Below are 16,234 nucleotides of genomic sequence, written 5' to 3'. Positions count from 1 at the left end.
AGCCAGGTGCTTCTGACTCCAAAGGCTTCTAATGTCATACTTTGTGCCCGACTGTAAGTTCGAAGTGGAGACAGTTTAGTGACTGCAGAATGGCCCAAATATGCTATTTGGGCATAAGGATTATTTTTTGCTAAAGACTCGAAAAGCAGTAGGTGTGAGAAAGGTGCTTTGACCTCAGCTTTTATTCTTGAAAACAGAAGAGAAAACTCCTATGTGAAAGATGTCCTCCCTGTACTGGGGGAAAGAAACATTATCACCAGAGACTGGGAGTCAAGGCTGAGAGAAATCTGTATAAGCGCACCTTGTTAAAATACTTCTCATCTTCCTTTAGCCTCCCCATATATTTAGTTACTTTCCCACAATTGCCTCTCTTCGTTCAACCTAGTATAAAAGCATTTAGGTTTTGTCACTTCTTTGGGTCTTCATTTCCTTATGAGGATTCCCATGGCACATGAATCTTATAAGGAATAAATCTGTATGCTTTTCTCCTGTTAATTGGTTTGTGCCAATTTAGTTCTCCAGCCCTGCCAGAAACCCTAAGAGTGGAGTACTAACTACAACTGGCAATTCAGTTTTCCACAGCCAACAACTTTCTGGTCACTGAAAAAGTGCCAAATGATAAGGGGTTTTTAAGCAGGCACTTTTGTGGCCGCTGTTTTTGAAGGAAGGAGAAGGAAGAGATATGTTTTTAAGTTGCTAGAATTAGGCTTAATGAGAAAAACATGGATTACTCTATATTCTATGTTATTTACATTTGTCTTCTTTAAAAACATAGCATTTCATTTAAAAACATAGCATTAGTTAACTGTTCCTGGAAAGTGGCGTGACATGTTTTCTCTCCTTAAAACATTTCTCTTTTTGTCACTTCTTCTTAATGGAAAGTAAAATTTATAGATATGTCTTTATTTTTAAAAGTAAACATTCTTTTTTCTGAATGTAGCATATTTTCATGCAGATGATACTGAGATGGCTTTCAGTTCAATATAAACCCCTGGAAAATGTTCTAAAATCTTCCCTAGCATCTTCTTTCTGATATTAAGTTACTTAACATTTTTAGTTGAGAGAAAGAGATAGAATCAGCTGTTTGCCATCCCTTGATTGAAAGGTCCTTTCGGTCCTTAATATTCACAAGGTATTGCTGCTTACAGATGAGGTGCTGAGAAGACTGACTCATCAGCACTTTGACCACACATCCTGGACTAGACCTGAGTAAGGCTGCTTTAGTTAGTGCTGAATGAACATGGGACTCTGGGAATCAGCAGAGGGCACTCTGATCCAGTCAAGGTGGGGCGATGCTATCATGGGTCTATGCATATGCCCCAAACTCATCAAAACATACACATTACATGCAATTTTTTTTTTTTTTTTTTTTTTTTTTGCGTTACGCGGGCCTCTCACTGTTGTGGCCTCTCCCCTTGCGGAGCACAGGCTCCGGACGCACAGGCTCAGCGGCCATGGCTCACGGGCCCAGCCGCTCCGCGGCATGTGGGATCTTCCCGGACCGGGGCACAAACCCGTGTCCCCTGCATCGGCAGGCGGACTCTCAACCACTGCGCCACCAGGGAAGCCCTACATGCAATTTTTATATCATTTATACTTCAAAAAAAAAAAAAAACCACAACTATGTGAGCAGCTACTATGCTCATAATGACTTAGCAGAGTGAGGACCTGAGGGGGGTGGGGCAGCTGAGAGCAACGAGACCACTCAGCACCACCCCTTGAGTTGAAAGGAAGTCTGGAATTTAGGCTGCTATTAAAAAGCAAATTTACACAGGAGAATACTGTCAGACCTTGTCACAAATGTCACCTTTGGCTTTAAATCTTCCCTTCTAGATTGTTTTCTAAGAGCCACATTGCTGCCAATTCCAGAAGTGCTGTGTTCATCACTCATAGCTACTCAGAAATGGTAAGCCAGGCTCGCAAGGCAGAATAAGCGGGACTATTTGGACCATTTTCATCCCTTAATATCCATTCCCTTTCATTTCATACTAAAATATTTGACCACTGTTAAACTATACACCAAATTTCATTTAAATCATATTTAACTCATAACTCAGTAAGAACAATCTCCAGTAGACAATGAATGATGTCGTTTTTGTTTGGTTTTGGTTATTATGAACCAAAGACAGTGCCTATTGCCAATGTAACAGCAATGTCTGCCATTTCTTCCCTTCTAATAGCACACCAATTTCATGTTTAGATAGTGCCCGTTGCTCTCTTTCCCAGCCCTTGGGGATAAATCATGTTTGGTCTAAGTTAATCATTTCTCTTTATCAGTGATTGGCCAAGTGGTAGTCATGTAAGCCAGTTCTGTCCAGTGATACTCAGGGAGAATCTGTTTGGGTGGTGATTAGGGGTCTTTCCTATTAAAAGAACAAAGCCTCAAAAGAATAAATAATTTTGCTGATCTCCCTTTTTTCATGCTTGGGAAGGTTTGATAGGTCTGATGTCTACAGTTATTGGCAGCCATCCTGAGAGCACAAAATGACAGATATGAGGAACTATGTTACTGTCATAAAAATGAAGCAGGGAAAGCAAGAAAACAAAACAAAGCAACACAAAAAACCCCAAAACAAACAAAACCCTATGCCCTTTACAGCATCATTGAATAATTGAACCAATGTGAAAAACTACCTACCTCTAGACTTACTGATGTATGAGAAAAATAAGTCCCCATTTGTTCTAATCATGGTTAGTTGGGATTTTCTGTTACTTAATCTTCAAATCATTTATAACTGATAGAGAATTGTTTCTCCATTTAAGGGAAAGGGTGAGTGTGTTTTTACTTGTATGAAAGATAGTATTTTATTATTGTTGCTGCTGTTATTGTTGCTGGGAGGAAGGGCGTGTGTTGGACAGCCAAGGGAAGAACTATGGGGATATCTATCCTACTTTTTCACTCCTAATACCTCCTGAACATTCTTCCCACTTAAAGTCCCTGGATCCCCAATACAGAATCCAGAACCTCACTCTCTTGGCCTCCCTTGTGGCTTGGATACAGGCATGAGCCTTAGACTGTTCCAATTGGTTGTGTCCACATAATATGAATTGTAAGTCATTGCCATGGAGGGGGTACTGTACAGAATCTGTTCCAGTGAGAGTGGTGGCCAAGATCCCCAGCGTTCAGAGGTACCAGAGACACCCAGCACCCAGGGCTGGCCATGCAAGTGACTTGGGGTGATCTGGACATCGTTCTTAACTACAAAGGCCACAAAAGATTTGGAAAGATTCCTAATGTTCTTTTTTTTAAATTAATTTTTATTGTAGTTACTTTACCCTAATGTTCTTTAACCTTTTTTTCTGCTGAAAATAGCTAAAATTGATTCTAAACACCTGGATTGATACATTTCATTATCTTAACAATTTTAGCACTCTTGATTTGTCACTTCATTGTCTTAGCCTAAAGTTTGCCATCTAGTCCTCACTGAACTCAACAGACCACTGATTCCAACTAAATCTGACGTTGAATGGGATCTCAAACCCTGAGAGCTGCCCTGGCCCCACTGGCTCTCTCAGAGAATCTAAGAGCAGTACTGATTCACATTCCATACCTTGGAACATCAGGTTTTAAGGCATTTTCAGATATGAGCATAAGGTATTGCATAGTATATGCTAGCACCTCTTGGTGAGGTTATGTATTTCTCTAGCCAATTAATAAGGGCAGTAATTCTCAGCGTTTTTGGTCTCAGGACTTCTTTACTCTTAAATCTTATTAAGGGCCCCACCAAGCTTTAGTTATATAGATTATACCTATTAATATTTCCTGTATTTGAAATGCCGAGATCAGAAAGAGGCAACTAACTTCTGAGTCTTATTACTAAAATGGTTTTTCGTAATATTTTGCTGACCCCCTGAAAGGATTTCAGGAACCCCCAGGCAACTGTATCATGCTATGAAAACCATGGAATTAGGTATTAATTGTACACCTGCTGTGTGCACAACACTGAAATGGACTTTATACCAAATTTGTCAGTTCAGCTGAAGGTGACAGCACAAACAGAGGCAGATCTACGAGAACATGACTGCTATGTTAACAGAAGAGGAGGAAACCAACCAGGCAGAGCACTTTGAAGATAACGGAGAACAATGAGAGACACTTTCCCATATGATCTAAATTAACCCTAAGTATCTCTGGGCAATGCTCTTTGTTCAGGGGTTTTGCTACATAAGAACTATAAGAAAAAGGCCTTTTGTTTCAAATAAAGAATAATTTTTTAAGGCTTAGTATTTTTTAAAGATAAACTTGGTTTCAAGCGATACAAGGTGTGGTATATTTGTTGTGAGACTGTCATTTCCCAGCAGGAAGGAGAATGGTAATTTCCTTCTGTGGGCTCTGGTAAAGGGTAAAGAGATAAGCTAATGTGATACTGTGTCTCTATTAGCCATTTAGTTCATGAGGAACGAAGTGGGTTATTTCTTTCTGCTTACTGCTGAAGAACAGTGAAACTCTCAGCCCCAATATTCCTCAAGCTTTCTGGGAAACTTCAGGCACGCACCACACCATTTATTTAGGTGTGGATCTCTTTTGCCAGTTGTCCTTCCCACCACTTCCTGGAAGAACTCCAGGCTCAGCCTAGCGCCAGGTGAGTCATGGCCACTTCCATGGGTCTCCTACATCCCAGCTCATGTCAGCCAAGTGCCAAGAGAAGATGGGAACTGGAGAGTATCACCTCCTCTCAAAGAGCCAATGCTAGGGACTTGCATCCCCAAGCGAGTGTCATCAGCTCAAGTTTGAAGGTCTGGGTGAAGGTCCAGTAATTAGGGCAGCAAGCACAGTTGTAGCTCCAGTGGTGCTTTTCAGGAGGAAATGCAGTTCTGGCCAGCCACATAGAATATATGTGCATAACAGGATGTATGTACATTTGGGTGGATGGATGTTAAGCTATATACATAAACAAATTTTATTTGAAAAACTAAATGAAAAGAGTAAAAAATAAAGTAAAATAGAGTAAAAGAAACGAAACAAACACCTAAATATAAAGAGTACTGAAATGTAAGCATACAACACCCAGAATCAATATTTTATCCGATTTTGTCTAATTTTAAGTAAAAATACATAAAAAATTGCAGAAAAGTTCGTTTCCTTTGTACTTAGTTCAAGGACCATTGGTCTCCACACTCCCCCAGAGGTAACAAATAGCATGTAGCCACCCCTGACTTTCCACTGCCTTTTTCATCTCCCCTTGGTCTCTGAATTCTTGTCTCTCTCTACTCCACCACTCCCCTGGCCACCCACCTCTCTTTTTTTTTTTAAGTTTTTTTTTTTTTTTTTTTTTTTTTTCCCCGGTACGCGGGCCTCTCACTGCCGTGGCCTCTCCCGCCGCGGAGCACAGGCTCCGGACGTGCAGGCCCAGCGGCCCTGGCCCACGGGCCCAGCCGCTCCGAGGCATGGGGGATCTTCCCAGACCGGGACACAAACCCGCGTCCCCCGAACCCGCAGTGGGGGGACTCTCAACCACCACGCCACCAGGGAAGCCCCACCCACCTCTCTCTGAGATCTCCTGACAGTTGTCCTCTTCACCACGCAGCCTGCCCAGGCTCACAGAGGCAGATGCTCTCCTCCTGTGTGGCTCATCTCTTGGAGTTTGGGGTCAAGTTGCCTTATTTGCGTCGGTATCTCCAACACCTTGTCCAACCCCACATAGGATTGTGAATGAACCACTGAGGAAAGGGAATGGGATGGATTGAGGGAAGCACACGGTCCCCACGTATACCAATTATTTCCTCACCTGTTACAGTCCCCGCCCTTCACCTCACCTTGTCACCGCAGCAACAGGTATCCTGCCTGCACCTTCCCTTCGGGTCATACTGTGTCCAGTGTGCCAAGGGCGAGCACTGGCACCCAGCCGCCTGGGGAGTGGCCCTCAGATCCATGAGCCCAGTCTAACAAGTGGGGCCGGGCCGATGCCTCGCTTCCGCTTCCTCAAATCTGGCCGACTGGTAACCAACCTGTTGTCTCCAGAAAACGGAGAGATGGCGTCTTCTGAGAAAAAACGTAGTTTTTTTTCCCCCCTTAATTGTTTACTCTCATCATATGCATTGCTTTTCTAAGTTATAACCAAATCCTTTGTTAAAAAAGAACCGCAGCGAAACAGCAAGCAGACGTTTCCTCACGTCGTCCTCTCTCTCACGTAGGTATCTCGCACGCTTAGAAGCTGCTTGAGACCTTCTGTCGTCAGGCACGCACGCACGCACGCACGCACGCACGCACGCACGCACACGGGGCCCGCGCTTTGTAACAAACTCCGGGCAGTCGCTGGTTTTGCGAAGTGTAGAGGCTTAGAAACGATCTCTTTTGTCTTTGCGCTAAAAGAGAGCAAAGGAAAATGGCCAACCAAGAGCTTTTGAAAGAATGGTGAGTTAAAACTCAGCTTCACAAGGACCAGAGTCCTTGTGTGTTTTGTTTTCTGAAGTATTTCAAGAGCATAAAACAGCACCTGAGACAGAGTAGGTGCTAAGTGAGTAGCATTTGATGAGGCAGAATGAGTAAGTCAGTGACTGAAGGAAGGAGCGAAACACTGTGTTGGGTGGGGAGGCTGTCACCTTTTCGTATGTTATACTGCTTAAGAGACTCAATCAACAGGGCAAGGTGAATCCAGGCCGGAAAATCCTCGCACCTGCCACTAATTCGGCCACTGTGCTTGCACAATATTTACTCTAGACAGCAGGGTGCGACCAGGAGTGAGGAAACAAAGCCAGAGTTATGGGACAGAGGCCAGACTGGGAAAGTTCGGGTAGGGAAAAAGAGCCAAAATAAGTTGGAACTGGTTAGTCAGAGACAGTGGAAAAAATTAAAATGGTAACAAAACCTTTGATTTGAAATATACATTCCTGGCTGTAATAGAAAATAAATGATATTGCTAAAAATTATTTGTCTAGGATTTGTGCCATTCTTATTTTTTCCCATGAACATTAAATCATTGTTATCTGCATGTCTGTGTAGATAAATCACTTTTTAAAAAATGGAGATGAAAACTAATGAATATTTTATGTACTCCTTTAGAGATATTTAGTAGAATTCAGCTGTAATTGGAAATTAGCATAATTGGAATTGGAAATTCAGCCTACAGTACAGACACTGAAAAACATCCCACAGAATTCTGAATTTCATCCTAAACCGTCATGCCACTGGATTTGGGGGATGGGGAAACAAATTTACCAAATAAAAAGTATCTCAGTGTCTTTCACATTAGTTTAGGCTCTTTTGAATACACATTTTGTGAAATTTTATTTTCAAATTATCCACTAAGGCTTGCTTTCTTCTCAGTGGTTCAATCCACTCCCTTCTCCTTTCCAAGATGGCATGTGGATAAAAGCCTTCTGTGTTGCCAGATCCTTTCCTCCTCCCTCCACCCACCACTGTCATCCCATTTAGCCTGTGCCTTAAGTCGCAGCTAGCCTTCCAGCTGCACCCTGGGCTAGGATGGTGGTTACACTCTGCTATGGGGTCATGGCTCACTGTGTCACAGTGGCTCTGCAGCCAGCCTGTGGACACTATACTCTCAGCTCTCCCTCGTTCCTCTCGTGAACAGGTGGAAAGTTCAGAGCTCTCCAAATGTCACCCACAGTCATGGAAAACTGTGATCTATTACAGGCCTCTCTCCCTCTGCCTAAATATATCACCATACAGTCACCCTTAACTATGGTTCAAAGTTTAAGTAGGCTCATTGAAATTCTATTTCAGGATTTGTTTAAAGATAATCACTTTCTAATTAGTTTAAGTGGAAAATATGTAAATTCAGAGCTGCTGGCAGCTGTATTTTTTCCAGTTTTGAATGCTTATATTCCCAGCACAAATAAGATGCTGGCACATACTAAGTTCTCAATAAATATCTGATGAATCAGGGAATGAAGAGAGATCTTGACTGAACAGTTAATCATAATGAGAATAAAAAGGAGAGATGGAGAAAGGGACTAATTCGTATGGAACCCATGGATCCATCAATAGGTAAAGCCAATTTTTATCCCAGGACTTTGCAGATACTCATGTATTTGAGTTAGATTTTGGTCACTTGCAACCTAGTAATTAATAAAAAGGCATAATCCTAATATAATTTACACTAATAAATTTGAAAATCTAGATTAAAGTCATGATTTGTAAGGAAAATATAGTTTACCAACATTGGCTTGAGAAGAGACAGGAAGTCCAATTAGTTCAGTAACCACAGAAAAAATTAAGTAGGTAAAAATCACCATATAATAAAGACTTTATGCAAGGCTTTTTTCCCTTTTGACTATCCAAGTTTAAAAAAATATATCAAGGATAGCTGAATTCCATGAAGCAAACAAATGCACCAGTTTCATCTCACTTATAAAAAGTTCTATTCCAGAAATAAAAATGACTCAGTGTTAGAAATCTTTGAATAAAATTCACCAGTTACAACAATTAAAGATATTGATTTTCCAATATATGCTGAAAAAAATCACTTGATAAAATTCTATACCTCTAGTTTAAATTTTTTAAAGTAGCAAATTAATAATAAAGTAGAACTTAACCAAGGATATCTACCAGAAATTCAGAGCATACATTATCCTTAATGATGGAACACTAAAAGCATTTCCACTCAAGTCAGTAACAACACAAAAATCTCTGCTAAGCACTGCTAGTATCCAACATTCTGTGCCAGATTGCTAAAGCAATCCTAACTAAAAACAAGTGAAATATGAATACTGGGTAGAAGATAAAGGCAAATCAATTGAAGAAGATGGGATTCTCTTGGATTTTCTAAGACTATACTGACAAACTTTTTTTTTTTTTTTTTTGCGGTACGTGTGCCTCTCACTGTTGTGGCCTTTCCCATTGTGGAGCACAGGCTCCGGATGCGCAGGCTCAGTAGTTGTGGCTCACGGGCCTAGCCGCTCCGCGGCATGTGGGATCTTCCCGGACCGGGGCACGAACCCATGTCCCCTGCATTGGCAGGCAGACTCTCAACCACCGTGCCACCAGGGAAGCCCTATACTGACAAACTTTTAAGAGTTCTGCAGTGTCATAAAAGATCAACACATAAAAAGCAAATTGCTTTTACCATGACAGTAATAACCAATTATAAAATATATTAGGAAAAGTATATTTCACTATAACAACAAAAATAAAATCCCCAGAAAAGAATCTGTCAAAAAAATGTATGATTATATAAAGAAATCTTATGAAATCAAGAGAAGCCCACTCCTGCTTTAATGAAGATATAGAGTTTTCTCAAAAAGAAATACTATTGTATGGTTGACCCTTGAACAACATGGGTTTGAACTGTGTGGGTTCACTTATACATGTTTTTTTTTCAATAGTATATACTACAGTACTACAAAATCTGCAGTTAGTTGAATCCACAATGCAGAACCACAGATACGGAGAAACCACAGGTATGGAGAGCCAACTATAAATCATGCTCAAATTTTGACTGCATGGAAGGTTGGCACCCGTAACCCCGCCTGTTTAAGGGTCAACTGTAATTCTTTTCAAATCAATACTATAAATTTACTGCAACTAAAATTAAAACTTCAAAAAGATATGCTCACCAACAGCCAAAAATTTTGAAAAACATTAGGAATGCTTTACCCCCATCTCTGAAAACATACCAGAAACTATAAGCAATGCATTATTTATTAGGAATATCAAATACCTTAATTAGAGAATTTAACACATAATAAAACAGCATCCCAAATCAGTAAAAATGAACTTCAAATGGTTTTTGGACTTTTGAATAAGTGTAGCTCTGTTCCTTGCACTCTTCACAGAAATCAATTCCAGATGGAGATCTGGATGCATACATAATTATCTTAAAAGAAAATACAGAATATGCTCTATATTTTGAAATAAAAATCATAAAAATACTTACCAATTTTACTATATATAAAACATCTCTTTAAAAGAGACACCAAAAGTAAAGCTAAAGACTTAAGTGACCAACTGGGAGAAAACATTGCAGCAGTCATAAAAGACTAATATCTATCCAAACTATATGAAAAACTCCTAACAAATCCATGAGATAAAAAGACATTCAACAGAAAAATGAGCAGTGTTGGCAAAAGGCAATTCACATGTCTAAAATATATGAAAAGATGCCCATCTTCACTAGTGTCAGATTTTTTTAATATAAACAATAAAAATGGTAATTTTTTACCGATTAATTTAGAATTTTTTTTAAATCTAAATCAAATGTCCTTAGGGATATGGGGAGCAGGTGCTCATTCCTTGCTGAGAAGCTGTAAATTGCTACCAGTCATTTTGGAAGCCAAATGAAGTATCTCTTTAAAACTGCCTAACTCTGGCCCAGCAATTCAAAGCTTAGGCATACACTAGAGAAATCCCTATATGCACATAGTCATACAGGATGACATTCTTTCAGCACTGTTTATAAATAAAAAAACGAAAGGGAAACTACCCTAGTGTCCATTATAGACTAAATAGCTTGTGGCACACTATACAAATGTAAACAGGTGAGATTATACTTAAGTAAAGAAATCACATAGAAAAGTTGCAGAATGATATACATATATTTATGTAAAAACTGAAGCTATACATTTGATTTCCTATAGCTATACATAACATGTATATACATTCACAGAAAAAGGTCTAGATGGAAAATTAACAACTGTTACTTCTAGGGAAGGTATTGGGATTGAAGGTGACTATAAAAAATAGACTTGTCTTTGATGGTTTTACAAGTATAATGTAATCATATACTACATTTGTAATTTAAAATGTAAAGAAAAAGCAATATGCACAGAATGATACATTTTAAGAAAAAATATACACAAAAAATTATCCTTTGTATTTTTCTCCCTCCCTTCCTCGATGGCAAACATACAGGAAAGGTTTTAGAAGATTACCTGCCAAAATGATGCTTTAATACTATCTAAAGCTATCTCCAATAAAAACAATACACTCAACTCCTCTATTCTCACCTGAAAAAGAAAGCTCAGTTCAAGATTTGTCACAGCAATACAATTTCAGTTTAGAACTCTTGTTTTAGATATTTACAGTCTTCACATAGTACATAATTGTATACTGAAATTTTGCCATATCTTTAGAATATAGTATTTGGGGCAAGGGGAAATACAGTTTTTAAACTTACAAATTAAATCATTATTAACATTTAAGTCGATGACTTTATTAAGTTTATATACATTTCTAAAAGAACAAAGTACCAAACCAGATTGGCTTATTTCCTCAGCCGTTTACTAATTCTACCTTTCACCATTAAACAAAAACACTTTATTAAAGTTATCATTGATCATCTCCTTGTGAAGACTATTCCTTCTGGAGATTATTCTGTAAAGCTACATCCTAATTAGAATAAAATAGTATTGGTGTTCAAATACAAAGAGCTGAATTTTACGAATGACACTACTTTTGAGTGTAAAAACTAACAAGTTTTTAGAACAGTGTGCTTTTGAGAATTGCTTATTTTTAATTCACATATTGAAATCTTGAACCACAAAAAAAATGACGATGAGAAAAAAAAGTACAAGAACTATCTGGTTTCACAATGGTTATGACAGAAAAGTACAGTCAGCAGTTTCTTCCCAAATAAAAAGGTCATCAGTGGGGAAGAAAAACCTTTGAAGGATATCTTCAATGGAATTCTGAATTTCTCTCACCTATCCTAGGTATCTGTTCAACTGCCTCCTATAGCAAGTTGCCTTGTGAAAGTGCCTCTCATATAAAAGAATAAGTTCCTTTAGAAAGGCTACAATGTAGAGAAGACTAACTAGGCCAGTGTTAGAAAATCTGGATCTGTTTCTGAGATCCTGAGCAGACCTCAGCAGTTTCCTCTTCTGCAATGCAAGAGGGCTGCACTGTCTGACACACCTTCCGGCTCTAACTATGTTTTCATCAAAGGCCACCAAGGAAGGAAACATGCCTTTTTACCTTATAGCATGAAGGCATGTTCATAACTGTTTTATGTATTGGTTTTCAGTTTAGTTCAGCAATATTCTACATTAAACACCCAGCATACCTCATATGTTACAAATATTCAAAAAATATGAGCTTGGTGATGACAATTCAAAAGAAGTCATACCCAAGTAACTGATGTGAAGAGACTCAGAAAATAAATCATTTGAGAATATTCTTTATGTCTTTAAAACAAAAAATAGGTATAATTTTATTTCAAGAAAGTATTTAGCATTTAGAGTGGAGAATGATGGATTAGTTGGTAGTGCTGGCATTTATTTTCTTTTCACACTGACACTTGGATAACAAGGTTGTAAGTTAAACTCGATCTCTTTAATATAAAAGTCTTTATTTAGTCACCTAAGTTTATTTTTACAACAAAGCACTTTTAATGTAATTTAAAACACACATGCTTTGATTGAAGAGTGATTGTAAATGGATCCAGTTTTCTTCCAACTGTGATGACAACTTACTCATTTCCTCTAGAAGTACTGGCTCTGAAGGAAGCATTTTAAGGTGTAACTGAAAAGAAAAACGATAGTTGAACATTTAATTTAAGAAAATTAAAATTTTGTTTATTCTGGGTTTAACTGCTTTACCAAGGAAGCTCAGAAGGTACTATTCTTAATTTTTTTTTTTTTTTTTTTTTTTGCTGTATGCGGGCCTCTCACTGTTGTGGCCTCTCCCGTTGCGGAGCACAGGCTCCGGACGCGCAGGCCCAACGGCCATGGCTCACGGGCCCAACCGCTCCGCGGCATGTGGGATCCTCCCAGACCGGGGCACGAACCCGTGTCCCCTGCATCGGCAGGCGGACTCTCAACCACTGCGCCACCAGGGAAGCCCTAATTTTTTTCCTTAAATGCTGGTTTATTACCATCTCCCATCTCCCTCTCCTCTATTATGAGTTCCTTTATGGTACTGTCACTCTTTTAATAGAATTCAAGTGGTCATCACTCTCCTCCACATAAGGACAGTCCTGATACAGATCCAGAAACAAGGTCCCAGTTCTAACACTAAATCTGTATTTCTGTGCTTCTTTTAAGTTTCTCCTTTCATAGTAACCCATTGTTGATGAATGACCTATGGGCCCTTTGCTTTATTTTCTAAAGATTTAAGTAAACTTATATTCAGGAAGGTAAATTTGGGAAAGAATATAGAAACAATTTATGGCATTTCTATTTTTTTATTCTACATACTACTTTTCAAATAATTTAAAATAATTGGATCAAGTGAAAAGTTGTTTTAGATATTTATGGGATAAATGAAGAATCTTATCTGCTATTACTGAAAATCAGCATCATCTACCTCCTTCAATACATTATACTACTGAGATAAACATGAGTTCTCTATTATATTAGTCATAAAAGCAACTGTCATTGTCAAATCATTTGAAACTCCTTCAACCAGGATAGAAGTAAATATTTTGATTTCAACAGTAGAAAAAACAAAACAAAAAATAAACATAAAACCTGAGTCTCTTCATGATCATTAAAAAAAACCCTGCCAAAATGTAACTACATTAAAAAGTTAAGTTTAGTATACTGATCAAATGGATGACACACAAAAGTCAGGGGGTTGAGTCAAAATTGTGTTAAAAAACAAAAGCCAACAAAAAACAATTACAAGCTGCTGCACTATCCAGCCATCCAGTATGGTAGTCACTAGACACAGGAAGCTATTTAAATTAACTAAATTTCTATAAAGTGAAAAATACAGTTTCTCAGTCCATTAGCCACAATTCAAGTGCTCAGTAGCCACACACGGTAAGTGTGGCTATGGAACATTTCCATCTTTGCAGCAAGTTCTATCAGACAGCACTACGCTAGAGGAGGGCAAGCTGCGAAGTACTGTTTTATATATTAGACTTACCTTTAAAAACAATGCAAGGTATGCCTGGGCTAACTCAAAGTCACGCTTTTTGTCCAACATCATCCCGATCATTTTCAAGAAGCTCTTCATAACTTCTACAGAACCACCACCATCAGGAGACAAACTTCGCAGCTCTGTTTCAATTCCTGACGGGCCTAATTCTTTCAGAAGGTTAAGAGCAGCTTCATCTACATTAAGTTTTAATAAGAATCCAGTTATTATCTACAGTCATTTCTTTTAGGAAACTAGTTTACATTTCAAACCCAACATATACTTAAATTGCACAAGAAATTACTTCTATGGCTTAATTTTTTTTTTTTTTCCTGGTACGCAGGCCTCTCACTGTTGTGGCCTCTCCCGTTGCGGAGCACAGGCTCCGGACGCGCAGGCTCAGCGGCCATGGCTCACGGGCCCAGCCTCTCCGCAGCATGCAGGATCCTCCCGGACCGGGGCACGAACCCGTGTCCCCTGCATCGGCAGGCGGACTCTCAACAACTGCGCCACCAGGGAAGCCCTATGGCTTAATTTTTGTTTTGCATTTTCAGTAATTTAAGCTTTTTTCCTATTAAGGCTGTTAAAATCTAATTAATACCTAGCAACAGACATTTTAATATGCTCATGAATCAGTCAGAACAAATCCAAATGTAAGAAGGCTATAGAGGTATACGCCAAGTTATTAATAGTATTTGCCACTGGGAACAAGATGAAGTGAGGGAATTTATTTTTCTTTCTATTGTTATAAAAATTATAAAAATACCACATGATTATTAAGAAACATTAACACTACAGAAATGTGTGTGGGGAAAGACTCCACCTTAATCTTACCCACCCCAAATCTACTTCTTTTCCCTAGAAGTAAGCACTCTTGTTTCATAAGCATCCTACGAAAACATATTCTATACACTTACAACTTTTATACGAGGTATTTGATATTACAATGGCAATGACTATGCTTTTAGCTTTCTGAAAAGGAACACCACCAATGACAAAAGTCTAATACGTTTTATTTTCTGTTCTTCAGTATATATTAAATAGTAGTGCTTTTTTTCTTTGTTCCCCCGTAAATATAACAAGTTACTCCCTGTTTAATCCTGCTATTCTTTAGCCATCAGTACCATTCTTTGACTTTTGCCAATGTGCACACGAGTGACAGTGGTATGAAAACAAAGCATTTGGATCAGAAAACAAGAGGATAAGTCAAACAGGAGAATGTGATTTTTGTTAATTGCTTACAGCTCTTACTATCATTATTAGCTACAGTCTGTAGCTTTCAAAGTTTAAATCTATTAAAACACTCAATAAATTTTAAAATTACCTTTTTATGTGATAATTTGGTAATATCTGAAATTATCTAAGACAAAAGTCTCTGCTGTATTGCAAACTGTATTGCAAACTGTATTTGTAAGTAAAAACAAAAGCAAAAAAAAATCCAATTTTCCATAAAGAATGAAAGGTTCTCAAAAGATTATTATAATCTCAATATCATCTGAGTTTAGTGTCACTCATTTAATATAACACAAAGCTAAAACTACTTAAGATTAAAACCAAAATTTCAGTCCTTCTGGTTTTTACTTTCAGCTACTGAGAAATCTAATATTTCACTCAATTCTCTTCATATAAAGTAAAATAAACTGAAATACTTGGTACAATATTTTATAATTTAACTTACATTTATTATTTACCAGTCCTTCCTCAAGTTTCAAGCAGAAATCTGATTTTTGAGCCAAAATTCCAAGATTTACCACTTTAGACTTAAACAAAAACAAAAACACATTATTCAAAAACCATAAATGTAACAAAAAAATTATAGTTTATAATTAAAAGCTATCAGTAATTTACTCTGTATCTGTAAAACTGGGTCTTGGTTAAAACTACAAATGTAAAACACAAAATATGCACCCCATATACTTAGAATGCTCCCTCCAAATTGCTTCTTACCTGTTGAGGATCACTATTTTGTTCAGGTGCAGCATATCTGGGTACAAGGCCAGGAACTGTTGGAATAAAAAACGGTGCTGATTTGGGTACTTTCGGTGGTTCCTTTGGTTTATTCTTTTTCTAATTAAGAGAAAATGAGAAAAGGAAAAAAGACTAGTAAGTAATTAAGTATTTAATTCCCACTTAATTTTTAAAAAGTCCAAAAAGTAAAGAAAGGAATGAAACTTTTTCAGACTAGGATGCTAAAATAAAATCCCAACCAACCAAAACCACAGATATCCGTAAACTGGGATTCCCAGTGCAAACCTCCAGTATTCTTGCTGATAAGGCAGAAGGAAAATGACAGGGTTCAGGAGAAGCTCTAAGGCAAAAACAGCGCATTTTCCTGAAACATGAATATTTACGTGAAAAAGTAACAAGTAATTTTGAACTTCTTTTATACTGAAATACCACCTTTTCTGAAAAATGGGCTAGAAAGCAAAATTTACATAAATGCTCAACAGTTTTTCAAATATCTTTTCTCCAAAAGAA

The 16,234-nt window shown here is 38.1% G+C and overlaps 1 protein-coding gene across 2 annotated transcripts in view; it reads right to left on the bottom strand.

Moving 5' to 3' along the window:
* Positions 1-12,228: 12,228 nt before the first annotated feature.
* WDR36 (WD repeat domain 36) overlaps positions 12,229-16,234 on the bottom strand; it is a 43,525-nt gene continuing 39,519 nt past the window's right edge. For both annotated transcript variants that reach the window (XM_081230863.1, XM_081230862.1), the window contains exons 20-23: positions 15,704-15,823; positions 15,435-15,516; positions 13,766-13,953; positions 12,229-12,418 (exon numbers count right to left, since the gene is read on the bottom strand). In XM_081230863.1, coding sequence (XP_081086989.1) covers positions 12,269-12,418; positions 13,766-13,953; positions 15,435-15,516; positions 15,704-15,823 — 540 coding nt within the window. In that variant the 3' untranslated portion in view covers positions 12,229-12,268. The remainder of the gene's footprint in view (positions 12,419-13,765; positions 13,954-15,434; positions 15,517-15,703; positions 15,824-16,234) is intronic.

The sequence above is a fragment of the Mesoplodon bidens genome, assembly GCF_964165515.1.
Source record: "Mesoplodon bidens genome assembly, chromosome: 4".
NCBI lineage: Eukaryota > Metazoa > Chordata > Mammalia > Artiodactyla > Ziphiidae > Mesoplodon > Mesoplodon bidens.
Note: the sequence above shows the minus strand (reverse complement) of the source record. Positions and strands in the feature narration are given on the sequence as shown.